General features: G+C 38.7%; 2 protein-coding genes across 2 annotated transcripts; both read right to left on the bottom strand.

Annotated features, from left to right (window-relative positions):
* Nucleotides 1-3,001: 3,001 nt before the first annotated feature.
* Nucleotides 3,002-6,379, bottom strand: LOC112187758 (pectinesterase 3). The gene is made up of 2 exons (XM_024326672.2): nucleotides 5,056-6,379; nucleotides 3,002-3,944 (listed from the first exon to the last, which is right to left on the bottom strand). The coding sequence occupies exons 1-2, from the start codon at nucleotides 6,122-6,124 to the stop codon at nucleotides 3,262-3,264; spliced, it is 1,752 nt and encodes a 583-aa protein (XP_024182440.1). The 5' UTR covers nucleotides 6,125-6,379; the 3' UTR covers nucleotides 3,002-3,261.
* A 9,345-nt stretch (nucleotides 6,380-15,724) lies between these two features.
* On the bottom strand, nucleotides 15,725-20,489 carry LOC112187427 (pectinesterase). Its single transcript, XM_024326201.2, has 3 exons — nucleotides 19,838-20,489; nucleotides 19,031-19,469; nucleotides 15,725-16,654 (listed from the first exon to the last, which is right to left on the bottom strand). Exons 1-3 carry the CDS (start codon nucleotides 20,444-20,446, stop codon nucleotides 15,963-15,965), a joined length of 1,740 nt encoding a protein of 579 aa, XP_024181969.1. The 5' UTR covers nucleotides 20,447-20,489; the 3' UTR covers nucleotides 15,725-15,962.
* Between the last annotated feature and the right edge of the window lie 1,394 nt (nucleotides 20,490-21,883).

The following is a 21,883-nucleotide window of genomic DNA, read 5'->3' on the forward strand; positions in this document are numbered from 1 at the left end:
TTGCAGATCCGTTAACTAAGGGCTTGATAAGGGAAAAGGTCTGGAATACATCGAGGGGGATGGGATTGAAGCCCATATCGTCATGAGCCATTTATGAGGACACCCAATCTGGTGATTAGAGATCCTAAAAACTGGGTTCAATGGGAAAAACGAATCATAAGGTGGGCATAAGAAAAATGCACTATATTTTCTTACTCATCCTTATGATTTAAGTGCATTAATCTTGTAACGTATATGAAGGTTGAGTTTACTTAAAACTCTTAATAAAATCTGTAGCTCATATGAGTGGGATGTTATAGTTACAAGAGCATCCTTGACGGATTTTACCTATATGAGTGTGAGAGTGGGGCCGCTCTCTATGAGAATTGGGCTTATTCTTAAAATACATTCATGAAAACCGGGATAAGCACAAGGCCGTAACGTGCTGGCTAATAAAGCTCATATTAACACCTGAATTATTATGTGTGAGCAGTAGTTCTTATCTTCCCTTAAGCAGTTGTAGTTCAAGTCTGAGACCACTATCAACTCTGGAGTAGGGATTGTTGTTTCACTAAGTGAAGGTTCAATGCAGAGCACACCTTCATGATGCATAATGGTTCGTCTTTGGCCGGTAACTTTGGCTGATATTTTTTTTTTTCAAATATTAAAATGAGTGGGGGAATGCTGTTACATTTTAATATTTTATTTATTATTGAAATTAAATTTGGGTGAATTTATTTTGTGTTTAAAATCTGAATTTATTTGTGTGTTTAAATTCAGAATTTATTTTGAATTTTATTTTGTAACTCATGGTGTTTTATTTTGATTTTTTTTTTGTTTTAATTCTTGTAACCTATGGCTTTTGGTTACTACCCTATTAATGGTAGGGAGTGTCCTATGAGCCTATAAATAGCACCATTTGTTGCATGCTCAAACAGATCATTGCTTTTACGTAATATTGTTACGAAACACTACTATTCGCCCGTCAATTTTCTTTCCAAAATCCCCCAAAGTGTCTTGTGTGTTTTTTTTGCCAAAGAAAGGTGTTCTTTTGGTGGAGCTTTGGGTTCCTCCAATTTGTGCAGATTGGTGTGAGCCACACAACTTGTTGTTGGGCTGTTGTATCCTGGAGGGGACAAGTCAAGAGATTTCTGATGCACCGGCATTGTTCCGCAGAGGGCTTGGATCTCCTTAAAGAGAGCGAGATACCCGCGACTCAGCCTATTGTCAACGAGTTTCTCATATAGAAATTATAATTTTATTGTAATTTCACCAACAATTCTTATTTGATTTCTTGTTAATTAATTCATGTTTTGGGTGATTTAAAAGGATGCCAAAAAAACCAGAACAATATTGTTCTTCTACTTCGGAAAAACAAGAGGTGCGCATGCAGAGTAGGTGGTCTAAACAACTCCCGCAAGATATTCTGCCATTGATTCTACAGAAGTAGTACTTATCTATATCAGATTACGTTCGGTGTCGTGCAGTATGTCCTTCATGGAGATCTGCAGCTGTTGATATGGCAATGGCGCAAAAACCTTTCTGGCCTGCTCCTCAACTACCATGACTTATGCTCAGTACTCGTCACTCCCCATCATCTGCCATATATCATCACTATTTAAGTCTAAGTCATGAGGACCATAAACTCTACACAACAAATCACACTTGTAATAAGCAAAGTCTAATGTGTGTTGGGCCAATTGAGGGGTGGCTGATCATGGTTGATCATACCATTGCCACCTTTACTTTAGACTTTAGATCAAGATCACACCACTCTTACTGCTTTCAACTTCTTCTTGAATCCAATATCTACTGCCAGAGTCATGCTACCATCAGAACTCACCATCGCTCACACCCCCCCCCCCCCCCCCCGTACGGTAGTATTGATGGTGGACTATCATTCTTGCTTAAAGTAGTAGCATCTTCGGTACCGACGAGCCCGCACTGCCTTGTGGCTAGTTATAATTCCTGTGGTCGTTTGGCTTTTTGTAGACCTCCGATAAATCATGGACCATCATTGACGCTGATGAGGTGGTTTTTGGAGGGTTCGGAAAAGAGCTTATCGATATCGAAATAGTTGAGGAGAAATTATATGTCTTGAGGATGAATGCACCGAGAGTTTTATTCGTGTTTGACATCCACATAGATGCCAATGGCGCCGGTGCTCATACCTATACTACTGTGAGGTTAGTTATGCATTACCCTTGGCCAGTTCCTTCCCGCCCTGCATGGGATTGACGCATGCATGTGAGTAATTCTGAACCAGTGACTTACATATTCAAAGATCGTACATCAAAAGAGTTGTTTATGACTTTTGTTAGTAAGAGTTATTACATTATTGATGAGCCGCTGAAGCGTGCGATCGATGTTCCTCGTACTAAGGGATTTCGAGTGTTCAAGCTAGAGCATAATAACGGTCCTCGATGGGTAGAAGTAACCGACCTTGGTAATCGGATATTGTTTGTAAATTGTAAGCAAGTCCGGCGTATCATTTATCCCATCTGCTGTAGGCCTTTATGATCCTTATGGTAAGACACTTGACAGAAACCGAATTTATTTTGCTTTCGAAGGCGGGCATGATCTTGGTGTGTATTCTTTGACAGATGGGAGCATCCAACGTTACACATTTCCTTTCCCGAAGGATCACTGTTCTCATGAATGGTCTCTGCCTATCTGGTTTACACCAAATCTGAAGTAGCTCACATCAAAGAAGCATAGTTCTTCTTCGTCATATTTAACAGGCTGTAACTAGGTTATAGCATGACTATTCATAATTCCTACTTCGTCATTTTACCTCATGACCTTAACCCTAAATCATTAGTGCATATATACTTTCATCATGGATCGTCCTATATTCACCTATTTTCATCAGTTTGTGCAAAACCATCATCCCACATATTACATATTATTTCTTTATGCTATTATCCTTTCATACCACATTTTTTCTTTATGCTTCTGACCTCTATTTCTGTACAACATACATTATCTTGTATGCAGTAGGAAAGAGAACAAGAACCAGGAATTTGCTCAATACTTTAATCGGAACTTTTGCATGTATTTTCAGTGTAATGAAAAGAATGTTACAGACTGACTTTCCAAAACAGATTGAAAAGTGTAAACGAGAACAGAGCATTCACATAGCGTAACACAATCCTGTCAAACATGTTAAAAACTAAAAGCTGTATGTTGAAAAACAGAGTATATATTTAAAGTTTAAATCATTCTAAGGAGTTCAATTTCTGGACATTGAGTGCACATTGGCCGATTTCTTAGATCACAGCCTCACAGGGATGAATCAAAATTCACATTAGTCTGAGGCAACCATTCATTACCTTGGATGAAGGACTCAACTGTGAACTTGGCTGCTTCAGTATCTGTGAGAGAGGGCCTGTAACCAGCCCATGTAACCCTTTTATCCACACTCGATCCTGGTCCACTATTTTGGTATTCTGCGTAAAATATGGTGTTAGGTGGATCAACATTGGGAATCCATTCTGTCCACCCCGATGGGTTCAAGAACGAATCAATATTGGATTCTAAGAAAACCGTGGTGGAAAAGTTCTTCCAAGGTCTACCAAGATATGTTGGAGCCGTCATGTTGCTTTCGAGTGGAGAGATTGTGCACTTCTGAATTGAAATGCCAGTGTTTTGATTGGGGTCCTTCTTTCCCTGAGCAGTGATTGTGTTGAACTGGTTTGGCATTGGTTGCCTCGGCTTGATGTTACAGTTCTGGAACACCACAGCTGCATTGCCAAACATGAAGTCAATGGTACCAGTGATGTCACAGTCACGATAGAATTGTCGATTTGAGTGAGCATATAGAGTGTCCTGGAATGCATCAAATGAGCATCTGTAGAACACAGATTGGTCGGAACCAGATCGGAATGCCACCGCTTGGTGCTTTGCAGCTCCAGCAGTGTTAATGAACCCTATATCTTTCGCAATGAACCCTCTTCCTGCTACAGCTGGTAATCCAAAATGTTCATTGTAAGAATTCATACATACAAAGTTCATATCAAAGCTTGAATGCTAAAAGTTCTCAACAATTTCAAGTCACATGGTTTCTCAATATGAATGATAGAAATTCCAACACCTTGTCCTAATTAAGTGACATTTACTTTAAGGGTCTCACTAAATTGTATATATGAAAATAAACCAAGTGTGAATGTCTTCTTCGATGACTATGGTGCAAGCCAACAAGAATCACACTGCATACAGAACCTGAAGCAGTGCAACTTGCTTTGGTTTATGACTCCCTCACCAATATCACTGTGCCTAGTTTGTGAACTACTTTAACAGTTCCCGGCTTCAGAGTTTCATCACTCGGGAGCACTAGAACACCCCATAGAATGAGTTATGTGCTACACAACTTCAGTGCAGACATGTACATGTTTTATCACTATCATTTGGACAAAGTCAGAAGAAAAACCACATGGTTACGCAGGCCAAACTTGCATTTCTGGTCAAGCCTATATGCTAACTTGCATCAGTCATATTATAAATGGAACAAAAGGGACCACCAGATGAACATCAAAGCAATATATAATCCACTCAAACCAGACAAGCACATGGTGGGGGCATCGGCCGTCCACACATCTCAGTATCTCTCACCCAGATTTCCGATCCATTTTATTAGTATTCAAAGCAACTTTGATATTTATTCCATAAAGAAGAACAAGACCAACAACACAAGAGGTAGATAGAGAATTTTTTTAGGTGAGAGTAGCACATCATGTTAACATGGTGATGCCTAAACCATGTGCCTGGTTCCCAATTTAACACTACCAATATCAACAAACGCAGAAAGGCTGTTCTGGTTTAGCTCTGGTTTCCTAATTGACCCCAATCACATTGGGATCTCCCTCAGTTCTAAAGATGAACGCTTTTTCTCTGTTGGGCAATAAAATGAATAATTTGAAAACTTTGGAAGACAGTTTAGCCAAGTGATAGTGACACATTATGAACAAATTAATCAAACAAAAACTCAAACTCAAGCAATGGCAAACTAAACTGGGAAAGAAACAAATGAGTAAAAAAGATAGAATTTTGAACAAGAAAATGAGGAAGAAATAGTACCAAAAGTGGCTGTGTTGAAAGTTGCAGTCCCATCCACATAGTTCAACTTCCCAGAAACAATGGTCTTGGTCTTGCCATCTCCATACATCATCACATTCCATGTGCTCTTGTCCATGATCACATTTTCTTCGTACGTCCCTTGCTTCACATATATCACAAACCTGGTCAAGTTCTTCTTGGGCACAGCATTCACAGCCTCCTGAATGGTCTTAAAATCCCCAGTCCCATCCTTGGCCACAACCACGTGCGCGGTCAGGTTCTGCTCCTGCAGCAGCCTCCTGTCTCCCGGGCTGACCCAGCCCGGGAACTCGGGTACAGAGGATCTTTCTCCTCCGTACCCGAGCAATCTCCGGTGAACCGGAATGTTCAAATTGGACAATAACCCCAGAATTTTCGCCACAATGGCCAGGCTGTTGCTGGCGTATTCTGTGGAGTTCTGCATAGCATCCCTGAATTCCTGAACGTAAGTCGAATTGATGTCTTCAAGAGAGTCCAGGCAGGTCTCTTGGTCAGTCATGGTGGCGCTGATCCACGTCTTCAGGTCATTGATCTTCGCCTCGGACAACAGCTTCTCGCCGGAACTGACATCCATTGCAGAGAGCGAATCGTTAAGCTTATCCACAGCATCATCGAAAACGGTCTCGCAGACCTTAATAGCGCTTTCGAGTTTGCTATCATTTCCGATCTTTATTGTTGAAGGCAAGTCTTTGAGCTTCGAGGCCTCGTTAATGGCGACATGCAGGGACAGCTTGAACAGCGCTTCCGGGTCGGTGGTGTTGGAGTTTTTGAGAGAAGAGATGCTCGAGAAGCACGAGTTGGGGTACTGGGTGACGCCGCAGACGGCTTTTAAGGAAGCGGAGGGAGTCAACTGGGTGGCGGGTTCGGTGTTCGGCGACGGCGAAGAGGAGCTGTTGCGGTTGTGGATGACTGTGCCGGTGACGGCGCCGATGATGACGGCCAAGAGGACAATGACGGAGACGGTGACGATGAGCAAGCGCTTGCGGGTTTTGAGACGGAAGGCTTGCTCTTCGAGCTCGTCGACTTTGCCGTAGCCCTTAAAGGAACTCATTTTGCTTTTGGTTTAGTTTTGGTCTCTGGGTTTAGTTTTGGGTATGGGTTGTGTGAGGGGTTTAGTAGCGGCGAGTGAGAGAGACTGAGAGAGAGAGCGCTAAGATTTTTGGGGATGTTTTGGGTTGCTTTTTATAAAGGGGGGTGTGATGAGGAGGAGGAGGAGGCCCGGGAAGCCATCGCTTTCTTTCTATGATGCTTCTAAATTAAGAATGTTAATAAAGGTGATTGATTATAGTTTTGCTTTATGATCGTGATCCTTTGTTTCTTAAAATAAACCGTATGATGCAATTACTGGTGAAAAGACTTTGTTACTGAGCATAATAATTAATCCCAGTACCTTTTTTGAGTGGGAAAATGTACTCTTTTATTTGGCAATGGATGTTTGTTTATTTGATGCTAAACTAGGCTGCAATTGGACGGGTGGGAATGTCATTTGCTTCTCATTTTCTAATAACATGGGCTGACCATCCTGATTACAAAGTTAATTATTACATTTGCTTTATGGTTTTAACAATCCATGCGGTGTCCAAACTTTTTGTACTCAAAACTCTAAGATATCTAACTTTAATTTTATCTACTTAGTCAAAAAAATTTTAACTTCATCTAATTGGGGAGGTAATTTTTTAACTAAGTCTTGCCATATCCATTTTTGTTTTTCAAATAGAATTTAAGCCGTAAAATTAACCATTATTACAAACTTTTAGATGCTCATTAATCAAAATAATCTTCAGCATATGACTCAAGTGGAAAGATATCCCACCTAATTGGGTTTTTCAAGGAGGATCCTCCTATTGATCTTCTTATCACATTTGGTTCCAAAGCGTAGAAGATTTTCCCTAAATATACCCTAACTTGTTGATATTTTCTCATTTTATTGTCACATTTGAGTTAGATGTAGCATTTCTTGATGGACTTACCATATTAACTAAATTTTAAGCCTATAATCACGGTTCATCTCAAAATATTATCATCCAATTTCTAAGAATTGATTATTTACTTAAGGGGAGATGGATCCAGCTGTATAATACCACAATATATGTTTATACAGATCCAAGTTTGGAAACCATTTATCCAATTTTAGTAGGAAGAAGCTGTGTCCTGATTAGCAGAAAGGAAGGAGAGAGTGAGGTACTCAGACACGCTAAGTAAACCACAGAAAAAATAATGAAACAAACAGAAAGCAGAAAAAGGGTCGGCATCAAGTCCCATATATATATGTCAACTCCCCACCACATGAAACATTCTGCGGACCAATCATATAAATATAGACCAAGTTGTTCTGCTCACGTCCAAGACTCCAATCAAAACGAGTGGAACCCTAATTTTCCATTGTATTTTGCTTCCATTCTCACGTAGGACAACCATCCATAAAAAGAAAAGGGTTAAAAATGGGGGGTTTTCAGAACAGGTAGTATCTGTATGTGCAGGACTATTTCAACGAGCTAGGTGATGACGCTCTGTGCTGCGTTCTTGAATTTCTTAATTGGCATTGGGAAGCCGGTGTGCCACTTAATATGGGTTTTCTCTATTCTATTCATCGATGATGATCATTTTCCAGCTAGTTCATGAACATGTCAAAGATTAGAGTGAGCATCCTTTGCTCAACATTTTTAAGCAACAATGTGGATACATATCTTCCCTTAGATTGCCAAATGGAACTGTTACGATAACAAACTAAGATTTTCTACTCGGTCTTCTTTTCTTTGCATGTAAATATTGTAGTTTATTAAGGTTTAAGGTTGAGCGATTTGACTCAATCATTTCTACCCACGTTTTTTCTCTTCTTCAGTTCTTCTCATGAGTGAGCAATATGTACGCATTTTTGCAATAAAGATCGTGTATCTTCAAGATCACTCTTTAATGATCGTTTGTGCAACAGTCAACCAAACTGAAAATGCATATTGTTTGACTAATCAATAGAATGGAAGACAGAAATGCTTTTTGTTATCAGTTAAGTACGGCTAGTTATTTAATAAAGTTCATGTGGACATATTAAGGATCTCGACATCGGGTAAATTTTTGGGAAAATGATCAGTTACTTAATTTTAGAGTTAATTAACCCCACTTACCTAAACACTCTAAGAAATTGCCAACTTACCTAAACATTCTAAGAGATCATTTCCCTAATACCCTATTAAGTAATTTTTTTTATTCCTTTTTATTTATTTTTAGGACAATTTTGCCCTCTCCTTCTTTGTCACTTAGAGAGAGAAGTTATCAGAGACCTTGCAGGACTCCAGTGACCAGTGGCCGGCCACTGACTCCGGTGACGGACTTCGGCGACCGGTCACCTGAATCCCCAATCCGGCTACCGGACTGGTGACGGGATTCCAGTAACCAAATTATTGTCTCCCAATAATCATATTATTGTCTCCCAATAATCATATTATTGCCTCTTAATAATCATATTATTACCCTCCAATAATCATATTATTGCCCAAAAGTGAATTGCATAAACTCCCAAAACCAAAATGAATACACTATAGACACAATTGATCAATTTATATGTTCAATTATACACATTCACTTTTTTTTTCTTTTTTTTCCTTCCCCATTCTCGGAGCTCACAGTATACCAAAAAAAAAATGCTTTGGGCACCCACCGGAGTGTCAGGTTGGCTAGTTTTTTCGCCGGTGCTTCCCCGGCGGCGGTTTGGAGGTTGTGACCGGATTGGGCGGCAGAAGATCCGACCTGCTTGGGTTGGAGAACTGGGTCGCAACCTCGTCTTCATTTTCCACCTCTGCCGTCTCACCCCTCGGAAACGAACTCGATCTCGGACCCAACCCGGACTCGAATTCGAACTCCAGCTGCCTCTCCAGCATTACTCCCGATCCTCATTGATTCTGATCCTGTTCCAGCGACTCAGGACCTCAACTCCGCCGTGGTCTCTGCGGCGACAGGCACTGAGCCAGCAAGCTGCCAATCGGAGATTGAGGCCAACAGTGATGGCCACGTGTTCAAGTTCTTCATGTTGTGTCCACTGACGAGACTAGTTCTGACAGAGCGATTCAATTTCGTCATGAATGAGATGAGAGAGAGAGAGAGAGAGGCTGAGGGGAGTAGTTATTAATTAAAATGAGAGCAATACTGTTAATAGATGTTAGATTTGGTAAATGAGAGTAAAAAACTCTTAGTGGAATAAGTGGACAATTTTTAGGGGAAAATTAGGTAAGTGGTCACGGCCCCTTAATTTTTTGTGTAAACGATTTTTAAAGATATTTTTAAAGTTATCAAATCTTATCGTGAGTCAATACTATAAAATGATATGAAAGAAGTTTGGGAAGAAGTTGAAAACAATTTTGACTAAAAAGAAAAGAAAGTAAAAACATAAAGTTAGTTGCATTCCTCATTTTGGGCTTGCATTTCTTCGAATAACATAACCTTTTACATCCGGAAGCAATAATACAATTATAAGATTTCCTATTTGTGGCCTCAACACCATGAGCATCCCTATTACAAACTTCGTATTGGAATGAGCAACATGGTTGGTCTCTCGCATTGTAAGACTAGTGTTGGATTACTCCTCAATTGCATAGCATACATTCTCTCCAATTTTTTACCTCACCCCACCCTCATCGCACATGACATCCCAAATAAGAAGCTATTGGCCTACTGCCTTATCACCCCACCAAATACATGCACTCTTCTCTTCATTTATGATTTGGGGTCTGTATTGGAAACATATATAATGACACAATTATTTATATATATATATACACACACACACACACAGAGTCCGTCTCAGGAGTGGACATCTGTTCCTTAGCTAAGAAAAAGATTTCCATATTTGACCAACTTTTTGATCACATTTTCACATCTTAACTGTTCAGTTTTTAGGTCCTAATGTATAGATCACTTCTGTAAATTTTCAGCCAATTTGATAATCGTTAAGGCATTCAAAACTGTAATTTACCATTATAAACATGAACGGTTCCAGTTTAACAGATTCGGTCCGTTCGTGTAAATTATAGTTTTGGATGCCTTAATGATCATCAATTTGGCTGAAAATTTGCATAAGTGATCTATACATTAGAACCTAAAAACTGAACGGGTAATATGTGAATATGTGATAGAAAAGTTGTGAAAAATGGAAATCCATTCCTTAGCTAAGGAACGAAGGTCCGTTCCTGAGCAAGTTTATATATATATATATATATATATATATATATATATATATACAGACACTAGTCTTTCTTCACACATGCTCTGCATGTGCAAGTATATATATATATATATATATATATATATTATTTTTTTGTAGAAAAAAAAACGATTATTTCTGCTGGGAGAGAAAAGTGGGTTGTGGGTTTTTTTTTTTAATAAAAAAATATATTTTATAAATGTTATAATTGTCCTTGTGATTCAACCAATTTTCATAGTTTTTTAATCTTTTAAGGTCATTTCTGTCAAAATTTTTGATTTTGGCTAACAAACTCTCCTTTCTTAATAATAGTATAAATAAATAAATAAATATATATATATATATATATATATCAGTGTTCTAAAACTCGGCCATCCAGGCCGCCTAGGAGCTGGGTGGCGGCTCTCCGCCTCGAGGAATGGCAAATCGGTGGGTGTGGGCAAGATGGCGCTGAGCGGTCGCCTAGGCGGCCTAGGTGGTAGACTAGGCGCCTGGGCGGTTGGGAGAAACGTGTTGGGCGGTTGGACTAGGAGGCGGTGCACTGGTTCTTAGTCAAATTGGGAGGTCAAATATGGGTAGATGCAAACAGACAACAACGTTTTGGATTGGAAAAAGAGAAAGATAGATCTGGGAGAGAGATGCTGAGATGGGTTTGGTGGGGAGAATTGAGAGGAGGGTGGATGGCATAGCAGCTTTTGGGGGGGGGGGGGGGGGTTGAGGATTTCAAAGATGGAGCTTTCTTGGTTTCAAAGGCGACAACTTTTGGGTCTGAAATGAGAGAAATAGGAGAGAGATGGATTTAACATTGTTGAAGAAGAAGAGGAAAATGGTTGAGGATTTCAAAGATTGAGCTTTCTTGGTTTCAAAGGCGACAACTTTTGGGTCTGAAACGAGAGAAATGAGAGAAATAGGAGAGAGATGGATTTAAGGTTGTTGAAGAAGAAGAAGAAGAGCAGAAGAGGAAAATGGTTGAGGATTTCAAAGATGGAGCTTTCTTGGTTTCAAAGGCGACAACTTTTGGGTCTGAAACGAGAGAAATGAGAAAAATAGGAGAGCGATGGATTTAAGGTTGCTGAAGAAGAAGAAGAAGAGCAGAAGAGGAAAATGGTGGGTGGAGTGGTAGAGATATATTCACGTAGAGATGGAGAGAGAAGAAGATAGAGATTGAGATTTCTTTTTTATAGGAATTAAAGATAGAGGTTGCGATTTGACCGGATTTCAAGAGAGAGAGAGAGATGATGCTTTGCTTTTTTTAACTTTTCTTTTTTTGTTTGGACCATAGATAATGTACTTGTCTGACCAAAAAAAAAAGTACTTGGTTGTGCAGCCTGTGCAAGCTTTTTATTTTTTATAAATTTTACTATAATGGTGTGTGGTTTTTTTTTAATTATTTTATTTTATTATTCATTAAGTCATTATATATTCTTATTTATATAATTATGTGCTATAAAAATAAAAATAAAATTAATTTTAAATACAAAATCGCCTAGTCATCTGCCTAGGCGCTAGTCCCTTGGCCACCACCCGGCTAGCGCCTAGCGATTTTTCAAACCTTGATATATATATATATATATATATATATATATATAACTCATCTTTTCCCCCGCAATACACGGAGCAAAAGGTAGGGTTTGGAAAACAGAGGGGTAGTGTCCCAGCGTCGATGACTGCTTTTGCTTGCTTCGGTGTGTGGTGGGCGTTGCCGGACAGAGCGCTGGGATGGTTGGCTCTGCCTTGGTGGAGTGATCTAGTTCTTTTGGCTTGGGGGGATTTAGGCGACAGTAGCAGATTCCTCTTTACCTTCAGACGACGGAGGTTGGTGGATGGGCCGGATTCATGCCGAGGTGGAAAGGGGCAGAAAGTTTGAGAGTCAGAGGTTGGTGGTTGATACGTCTAAAAGATGTACAACTTAAACCTTGTACTCCAATATATCATCGCTGGTAATATAGTGATCAAGTAAGGGTCATTACCCGCTGAAAATTGTTCCTAAATTGTTAACCAAATGTCACAAACTACTCTAAACCATGCTACTGAACAGTTAACGAAAATAAATTAATTAACTAACCTAGACTCTATGGAATTTTCTGAAAATTTTACAGGAAACTAAAGACACTTTTAATAATATGTATAAAATTTTTTAGTACAATCGGAGTTGGTTTGCTATATTAAATAATTCACGTAAGACTAAACACAATAAGATAACAAAGCAGAAACATATTTTATTACTTTAAAACTATTAACAGAAACAAAGCTAAGGACTCATTCTCCACCACCAAATACACTCAATCATATCAAATCTCAATTATGGAATCTTAATTCTCAATTGAATTTACCCGAAGTTAACTCACAAGCTCGAATTAACCCATTACACTTTCTTAGTTCCTCGTTAAGTGAATACAAGCTCACCACTTAATCTATTTCCGATTATGCAACCTAGACACAAGCTCGCTAAGTTTAACATATCAAAATCATTAAGCAATAAAAGGGTTTGGATAAATCTAGGTTCACAAGTACATTGGTAGTCTTGCTAAACCTAGGGTTTGAGTCACATGTAATTCAAGAAAACATTTTGCTACTCAATTGGAATCAACACACGACATATACGAATCTAGTGTTACTCCTAGCATTAGAACCCTAACCTATTCATTTAGTTGCGCACCTAAACAAACAAATAAAGATTCACCTTGTAGACACAGTGAAATAAACACTCAATTGATAATATAGAAAACCAAAAACTGAATTGTCATCAATATGAATTGAACATGTTTGGGGCTTTGAAATCGCCCCTAGCTACAAAAGTATTTAGCTAGTCATAGTCATGAATTCGCTGAAAGCATACATCAAGAGAATTGAAAAGAAAAATAGAGATGAGAGGAGGTGAGATCACGGCTGGATGATGGCAGAAGATGTTGTTCTCTCTTTTCTCTTGTGCGGCCAAAACTACGTCTAAACTGACGTCCCCTCTTTTATTGCTTAGGAATTAGGAGATTTTCACTTCTTTTCCTTTTAGGAATCAAGTAGCTTCTCCTCTAAAATTCCTAATAATTTTCACCCATAAAAATATGTCATATATCTCTAATAAATAGAGATATTCAGTTAACACTCGTCGGTGAGCTTCTAAAAGGAATTCGGGCCTCAAATCATGGATTTCCGTCGAAGTGTCAGATTCTCGGACTGCCCAACCTTGCTGTACTAAATCAGCCATAACTTTTTGTAGAAAAATGATATTAATGAACCGTTAAAAGTTCTGGAAACTAGACATCCGAAGCTTTCCAAGCATATAAAGTTCACTATCTGGTTCATGCTGAACTGTTCTCAGTTTCATGTCGAAGTTGACTGATCTGCACAGGCATATTTACTGATTTAGCTTCCTTTCTTCTACTTTGCTCCATAACACCTACAAAACATAAAAATAAAGTAAATGACTCAAATAGATGGAAAACTAGCTAAGAAAACATCAAGAAATCAACACAAAATCATGTACATTTATGAGCTTAACAGTGGTGGTTAACAAATCCAGGCCTACGGTGGCGATGTAGACTGCTTTCTCTCTCATGTTGTCCGGTCTTTTTTGTTGTCAATGATCCAGGCGTGGTCCTGTTTTTGGCTGGAGATGATACAGAGAGCGGAGGTGGAAGGCCACATGATAGGCTTGGGTGTCTATAATGGAGTGAGCCGGTGTGGTTGGGCTCAGCACAGTGGTTTGCTAGCGGTTGGGGTCTGACGTCGAGGAAATTGGAAGCATGTTGCGGTGGCCGAATTCGTTGTTTTATTAGGTTTTGGCTTTTGGTTAGTTCTAATAAGTCTCTCCTTAATTGAGTGAGGGTTTAGTTGTTTTAGTTTCACGGTTGTGCCATTGCTATGGTGTCTTTCCCGTGGACGAGTTGGTTCAACTCTGGTTTACTTTTGTTGTCAATTTGTAGACGAGCGATCCTTTACATGTGGTCCGGTACTTTTTGGACACGGTGTTGAAGAAGACGACGTCTTCTGTATTATTGACTATAGGGTATTACTGGGACTTTCGAGTTCACATGTTCAAGGTAGCCTTGGAAATGGGACAATGGGTGTTTTGTGGTTAGAGTTTGGGCCCATTGGCCTGATGGTATCTGTAACCTCGGTTTTTTTTGGGTATTGGTTGATTTAATGAAATATCTATCTCATTCTCAAATATATATATATATATATATATATATATATATATATATAAACAATCAAACATGGTATAAATTCACAGACACATATGAACACTCATCAAATTATTTGATTTTTTTGAGCAACCAGCGGCATCTTACTAATATACGGCATACCATGTGCTGATGTGAATGAAGCTCATTATATGAAGCCGGCGATTGCGCCAATAGGGGCCCCAAATTCTCTTAGATTTTAAGTATTTTTCTTTGCAAGAAATGAAAAGAAACCTAATTAAATGCGTCTTCATAATTTTGATCATTTTCTAATGTACGAGAAAAAGGATAATACATAACGGCCAAAACAGCGAAGTACAAGAAGATGGCTGAAAGCTAAGACACTAAGAAAGAAAGACTTAGTTTGCAGATAGGAAGCAGCAGCATACATAGAACAGTACGTACTATATATATAATACACTATACATTTGACCAAAGAAGCATCGAACTCATACATTATTATAATCATAATAACTGTTCGTGAATTATTCATAAAAATTTTAAAGAATGAGATTAAACTCAAGAGGTTGAAAGCGATTATTTTATTTTACTATCATAGTGTTCATCTTGATAATTAGATATTTGACACACTATATGTCGAATAACGTAAATTAAAGAGTTGTAAATGGCCTGTTGGTAGTGAACTTGACATTGGGCCATTGGCATCTATTGCTCCACGAGTAGATGGATGGCAATCATGAGTCAGTGTAGACCTTCCACTAAACGAACCTTGATCAGATGTACAACATGAATTTGCCAACTTTGTTCTCTACAACTGAAAGGAAAGACCAACCAGACTACTTTGACTCCAAGCTACACAGAATGTACAGATGCTTCACCCGACAAAAAGCCAATAGGAAAATAGAATCCTCCAACATCTTTAGGTAGTAAAGCTAAGCAGACAGACAGGAGGATGGAATCAACGCACAGTAACAGAAGTCCAGCCCATAATAATGCACGATGTTATGTCACTGCATAGCCCACTGGTTTATTTGGACTCCAAGTTGATAGTTTCATTCTTTCTGCCTCTTGAGTCTAACATCAGCTTCATCACTTCATGTCAAGAAAAAGTTCATGGCCTTTGATAGTAGTATGTTTGTGCCTTCGGGAATGTATACAAAGGATGTGACAATTTGGATTTCTTTAAGAAGGCAGAAGAGCCAACAATTAAATATAAAGCTTATTATGTGATTATCTCCTTTTTCTTTAGCAAACCATATCAAAAGGGAGGTAGTTGAGACTTCTTCCAATATGGTTGAGGCCAGGAATACAATTTAGTCAAACACTACTCCATCATACTTTTGATTAGTGAAAGCCTTTAATTTGGGCACTTTAAGCGCTCTTTAAACAAGCTTATTCCCTTGGCAAAAAGAAAAACAAGCTGCTCTTATTCATTAACCAACAGAGAGCAGTATCTTCATTGATACTGCAATCAAGGCTGGAACAACACACTCACCCCACCACACCAGAGCTACAATAACGAATTACAAGAATTACTACTCATCTACATTCTACAGACCTAGAGTAAATGGAAAACCAGTAGCACTCAACCAACTTCCACCAGCAATAAAATTCCCTGGTGTGAAAGCCTGAGCCTCAGTGGCACTTGTTATCACCTTGTACCCCTTCCATGTCACCCTGTTCGTAGTTGCAGCACCAGCTCCAGTGTTAGCATATTCGGCATAGAACAATGTGTCTAGGGCAAAAGTCCCACTCCACTCGTACCACCCAGCAGGGTCTATGATATCACTAATGACTGATTGCATAATCACAGTCCTCGAGTACTCCTTCCATGGCCTCCCAAGATATGTTTTGAAGCTACCCTTCTCGGCTTCCAAGTCAGAAGTGGCACCAATCCTTGATTTTTGGATTACAATGCCGGTGTTCTGGTTGGGGTCGGTTCTCCCTTGGGCTGTGAGCATGTTCTTCTGGCCCGAATTGGGCTTTCGGGCATGGATATCGCAGTTTTGTAACACTACTGCAGCATTGCCGAAGATGAAATCGACAGTACCCGCCACAAAGCAGCCCTCGAAGAACTGACGGTTCGAGTGGACGTAGAGGGAGTCTTGGTACGCAATAACATCGCAGCGGTAGAAGGCCGAGAGATCGGAACCAACACGAAGAGCAACTGCTTGGTGTTTTGAGGGACCGGCTGAGTTCTGGAAGGTGACTTCTTTTGCTAAGAATCCCGCACCAACCGCCGCTGCAGCCATACATATTAATACGTTAGAGCTTGAGAAGTATATATACATCGTATAAAAACGTTGTGAAACAATCTGGTATACGGTATACCTATACTATATATGTTCTCGAACCCTATAAAATATATCAGATAGTACACTCTGGTTTCAAAGTCGATATAGATAATGTGTGTGACATTTTGAAGAGATGATCAGACCCATGTGTCCCATTTAATTTTTGGGGCTAGGTAAATATGGTGTGGGGTTTATTGTCCACCTTAACAGTGTGAGCCAGTGTAGTTAATGGGTTGCTTGACCTGAACTGAATCTATTAAATATGGGTTAGATATGAGTGCAAATGCAACTTCTAGATGAGAGGAAGATGGCTAATAATTGTTCTGCTTAAATGAAGACAACAGTCATAAAAATAATCCATTATGACTCAGCGATAAACAGGCTTGATAGGACCAAACTCCATGAAAGAATCTAGTCAACAGACCCGAAAGAAGAAAAGTCTAATAGTATAAAGACAAAGGAGATAAAAGATCTAATAAATCCTCACACATGCACATTATTCAGATAATATGATTCTCGACCTTTCAATTATATGAATTCAAAATTGGGATGCATATCTATCAATTCAAAGTTGTGATAACATCAATCATCAAAAAATTGTGAAAACCCTACATTCCTAAGCGTGAATGTGGGAAACCTAGCTCGATCATGCTTTGACAATATGGTTGCGTCTCGGTCACTATACAGAACCGACATTTCAAAATTGGAAAATATCATTTTTTTTTTCCAAGGACCAGATGCACAAGGAAGATTGGAAGGTCACTTGAAGACTATAAATGTGGTGACACATGGTGTAACATGCCTTGTGCTGCCTGCCATTGCAAACCAGATAGAGACAGATTCTCATCTGACTCCAACATTATTAACAAAAACAAAGCACCGAGTGTCCGTGATTACTTAGGATCTCAATTAGGGTTACACAGGTCCCATGATTGAAGCAACAACAAGGGGGAGGAAAGTAGCACGAGCGACACGACCAATGAAACGACAGTGGAAGAGGAAGCATCATAGGAAGCATCCTACTGGGATATGCGAACAGTAAAAGCAGCTTATCCGTAAAAGTTTAGGCCAGAAAATAAAAGAGTCCAGTTGGTGGGTAGTCCTTAAAAGCATGAAAATTTAAAAAAGAAAAAAGGACCAGAGGGTACGTCGAGCTGTAAACCACACCAACACTCATGCAGCCTATAGATAATTAGATATAGACGCGAGGAGACAACACTTAACATTTAAATAATGACATATATCTGGATTTTGGACCCCGCTAATTAATCTAATGAAGAAGTACAAGACAACAAAACAATGACATATTACCAGAAATCGATCTGAATTTACAGCTACAGAAATGCTCTTTAGTTCCAGAGATCTCCGCAGTGAAAACGAATCGTACAGTAACAGTAATAAGCAGAAGAATACAGAAAATTAAGCAACGGATGATGATGACTGGTCACCAATAAACTAGCAATTTTTAAGATATGAATATCAGAAAGAAAAGTTGTATAAAAGAACGATAGATAGGCTTTTATAAAAAAGCCAAGGCCATGTGCTGGTTTTTGGTATATTGAAATCAAAGCTATGGACGAAAGTTGAACTTAAAGATATATATAATTTTCTGGCAGCCTGGGATTGATACTTTGGAGGTCTGCTTTGTCTAGGCAGTCAACTTGATGGACTATAGTTTCGTATAAATTTGGGATGACAAATCGAAGTTCTCAGTGGTCCAAAAACACAGGCCAGGTGGCCCGAGAAAAACATGGTCTAGCAGACGTTACCTTGTTTTCATGAGAAAAACTGCACTTCTCAAGGAACATGTTGATGCAAGACCAAAATTCAAAAGAAAAATACAAAAACCTTGATTTAAATTCACTACAATAGAAGAAATTTTAATGCAGTGAACAGACTAACAGAGAAAGCCGGGAAATGCAGATGACGGATACAAACTTAGAAATAAACAAAATTATGAGATTATGTTAGATCGAAACGAAATTTTTAAGAATTCGACTAAAATGCATATAAGATCAAAACCCTATCAAAGTTCTAATGAATTAATTTCGACGGTGTGCCAGATTTGTGAGATGCAAAAAATTGCACTACTACTTGTGACAGATTTATGGAGGCCGATCCAATACACTGTCACCCCAACTTGGCGCACCCTACCCTATCTAAAGGCATGGCCGCCTGGGAATATGAATACATGGAACCCACACAACAGGAACCACCGATGATTATCCAAATATATCTTGAAATAATTTCCATCTAAAACATAAAAGTAAACACAAGTGGTAAATAAAAGTCAGCTAAAAATATTGTAAAGTTATTGGACTTACCGACTGTGGCAGAATTGAAGGTCGTGTCCCCATCGACCACATTTCTACTGGCGGTAATAATTGTGGTTTTCCTTCCATCGCCCAAGAACATTATGTTCGTCTTGGCCTTTGGCACATCCACATTCTCTCTATACACACCGGCCTTGATTCTGATCACGTATCTGGTGCTACTCTTCGATGGTGCAGCCGCGACGGCTTCCGAAACCGTCTTGTAATCTCCGGTTCCGTCTGCTGCCACGATCACATTCGGTGTGACAGTAGAGGATTGCAAGAGATGTCTATCTGCGGCAGACAGCCACTCCGGCCATCCGTTTGAATGTTCCTCCTTTAGCTTTCGGTTAGTCGTTGACGACATGGCTTTCATCTCGTTTGCAATGTCGTTATCAGTCATGTTTTTAATCATGGCCAGTGCATTGCTACACAACTTTTCTACATATTTCTGAACAGAAAAAGACGGTAATTTAAATAAAACTATAAAAGTCGGTCCAAAATATAGAAACAAATATATTAACAGTGTAGACATAATTAAAACTACTGAAGGAAATGAATTAAGTCTTTTGTAGTTTGAATTAATCTCACTTGCCCTATATATAATTCTTTCTACTATTCTACCATGTTCAACACGAACCATGCTGATTTCAGACCACCATTGAGTTCGGTGAACCACTAATCAAACGGTTCTCAGTCATTTGATATGAATGTCGAACAACATTAACCATAGATGTAACATGGGAAAAAGTGAACACTAGCTTGACTAAAAATTAATATAACAGTAAATATTGAGATTTCAGGCCGCAGTAATGTTACCTGACCCTTCTCCAACGATTTCCGAACTATTTTATCAGCTTCGGCGTGAGAAAACCCGTCGAGACAAGTCTCCTGGTTGGTAATGGCGGAGCTTATCAACGTCTTGAGATCGTCGGCGTGCGCAGTCAGAGTCCTGTTGTTGCTCGGGTACTGAAACAGATCCTTTACCGCCTCGTGGAGCTCATCGAGCGTCTCGTCAATGATCTCCAGGCAGTCGTGCAAGGCAGCCCTCTCGCGCTTCGTGAGGCTCTTCACGAGCTTCTTGATCAGCTTCTCGATGGTGAAGAAGTTGCGCTCCACCGCCGTGATGGTGATGTTCAGCGACAGCCCGATCACGTCTTTGAGGCTGGTGACGTTTGTGGTGGCGGCTGACGTGGCCAGGGTGGAGAAGCAGAGCTCGGGGTAGAGGGTGGAGCTGCACGAGAATTTGACAATGGCGTGAGCGGCGGAGAGGGACTCGTTGTCGGAGTTGGAGTTTTTGTTTTTAACTCCTGTGACTATGCCGATAACTGCGGCGACTAGTAGAACCGTGGCTACGACAGCCAAGAAGAGTTTCTTGTGCTTTTTGGATCGGGACACTTTGGCCAGAAACTCTTTGATTGTGGCCATTTTTGGGTGTCTGGGAGCGAGTTGGAAATGGAGGATTGGTTGGTTTGTATTTAAAGACTGGAGTGAAGAGTGTAGCTCCTGGTCATTGTCAGTTGTCAACTATTTTCTTTTTTCATTCATTTTCTTAGTTGCTATTGTTTATTACTTTATTTTTGAATTTTGCGATTGCATGAAGTGAAATAATTGCCTATTTGAATAATTTGGCCATGTGGGGTTGTGTCTTCACGTATTGTTCTACTACTTCATAAGTTCAAATTTTTGACTACACTACCACTAGTATTGTCCTGCACGCATGTACTGCCAGAATTAATAATTTGTTTAGAGAATTATATAGGTGATGATATATGATATATCATATGTTTCGGTCGCTGAAATCAACACAATAAATTTTTGAAGTTTACAGTTTTAATTAGAGTTTTTCTATTTGAACCTCCAAATTTACTCACTTGACCTCTATGCTTTTTACACCTCTTATCAAATTTTCAAATACTAAATTTACTCACTAAACCCCACTAAAATTCCTCAAATAACCTCACTCATATAATTTGCAAACAAATTATTATCTTTAAAATAAAAAATTTAGTCATTTCAATGATTTAATCACTCTATAAATCTTAACTAAATATACATTTCTTAATCAAACTTGAGTTTTAAAAATTAATGTCTAATCAATAAGAAAATGCCATGAACTATTACGTTTTTTTTATATACTTTTTTTCTATTTTAGCTGTGCAAAAAAATGAAGAAATCATTTGTTTTTATTCTCAAAAAAAAAAATCTTTCGCTTTTTAATGTTTATTTTTTTTCTGTATTTTTTGTACCACATGATTATTTATTTATCTAATTATTTTTTGCAAATATAATGGATTGACTTAGATTTAGGTCATATATCATAAGAGAATTTATTTTGTTTTCCCTCACAATTATGCATTCAACATATATATCATACATTTTTATGTCACATGATCTTAATCGTATTTTTAATTCTTGTTAAATATATATGAATGCTTTAATGAGTATGTAATAAAATTGAAAAATGAAAATAGATAAGGAATACAATCTAATATTATTGAATTAGAAAGTCTCTACATAAAATAAATATAATATTTTTTTTGTATAATTATTGTCCTTAATAGTCATTTGATAGTAGGTTATATATGTCATTTAATAATTCATAATAGAGTGAGGTCAAGTGAGCAAATTTGGAGGTCCCAATAGAAACTCTCTTTTAATTAATGAAAATGTACAATGTAACCTAACGAAGATAAGGACTTTTACTCATGTGTGTGCAATGACTGCAATCTCATCTTATTGTCGCTGTTCTTTGCTCGACCAATGTGCTCTTGATTTGAAAGTTAAATAAATAAACATTGCCTAACTTGGTGTACTTAAACAATACACAATTGTAACTTTTTTTTAAAATGGGCTGTTGCGGCT

This window comes from Rosa chinensis, chromosome 2, assembly GCF_002994745.2.
Source record: "Rosa chinensis cultivar Old Blush chromosome 2, RchiOBHm-V2, whole genome shotgun sequence".
Lineage (NCBI taxonomy): Eukaryota > Viridiplantae > Streptophyta > Magnoliopsida > Rosales > Rosaceae > Rosa > Rosa chinensis.

What these genes read in the sequence shown, in the direction of transcription:
- LOC112187758 (XM_024326672.2), bottom strand. Translation starts at nt 6,124, where the DNA reads ATGAGTTCCTTTAAGGGCTACGGCAAAGTCGACGAGCTCGAAGAGCAA. An exon ending in TTTCAACACAGCCACTTTTG is followed by an intron (nt 3,945 to 5,055) that starts GTACTATTTCTT and finishes TTGGATTACCAG; the next exon opens with CTGTAGCAGGAAGAGGGTTC.
- LOC112187427 (XM_024326201.2), bottom strand. Translation starts at nt 20,446, where the DNA reads ATGGCCACAATCAAAGAGTTTCTGGCCAAAGTGTCCCGATCCAAAAAG. An exon ending in AATCGTTGGAGAAGGGTCAG is followed by an intron (nt 19,470 to 19,837) that starts GTAACATTACTG and finishes TTTTCTGTTCAG; the next exon opens with AAATATGTAGAAAAGTTGTG. An exon ending in CTTCAATTCTGCCACAGTCG is followed by an intron (nt 16,655 to 19,030) that starts GTAAGTCCAATA and finishes GTATGGCTGCAG; the next exon opens with CGGCGGTTGGTGCGGGATTC.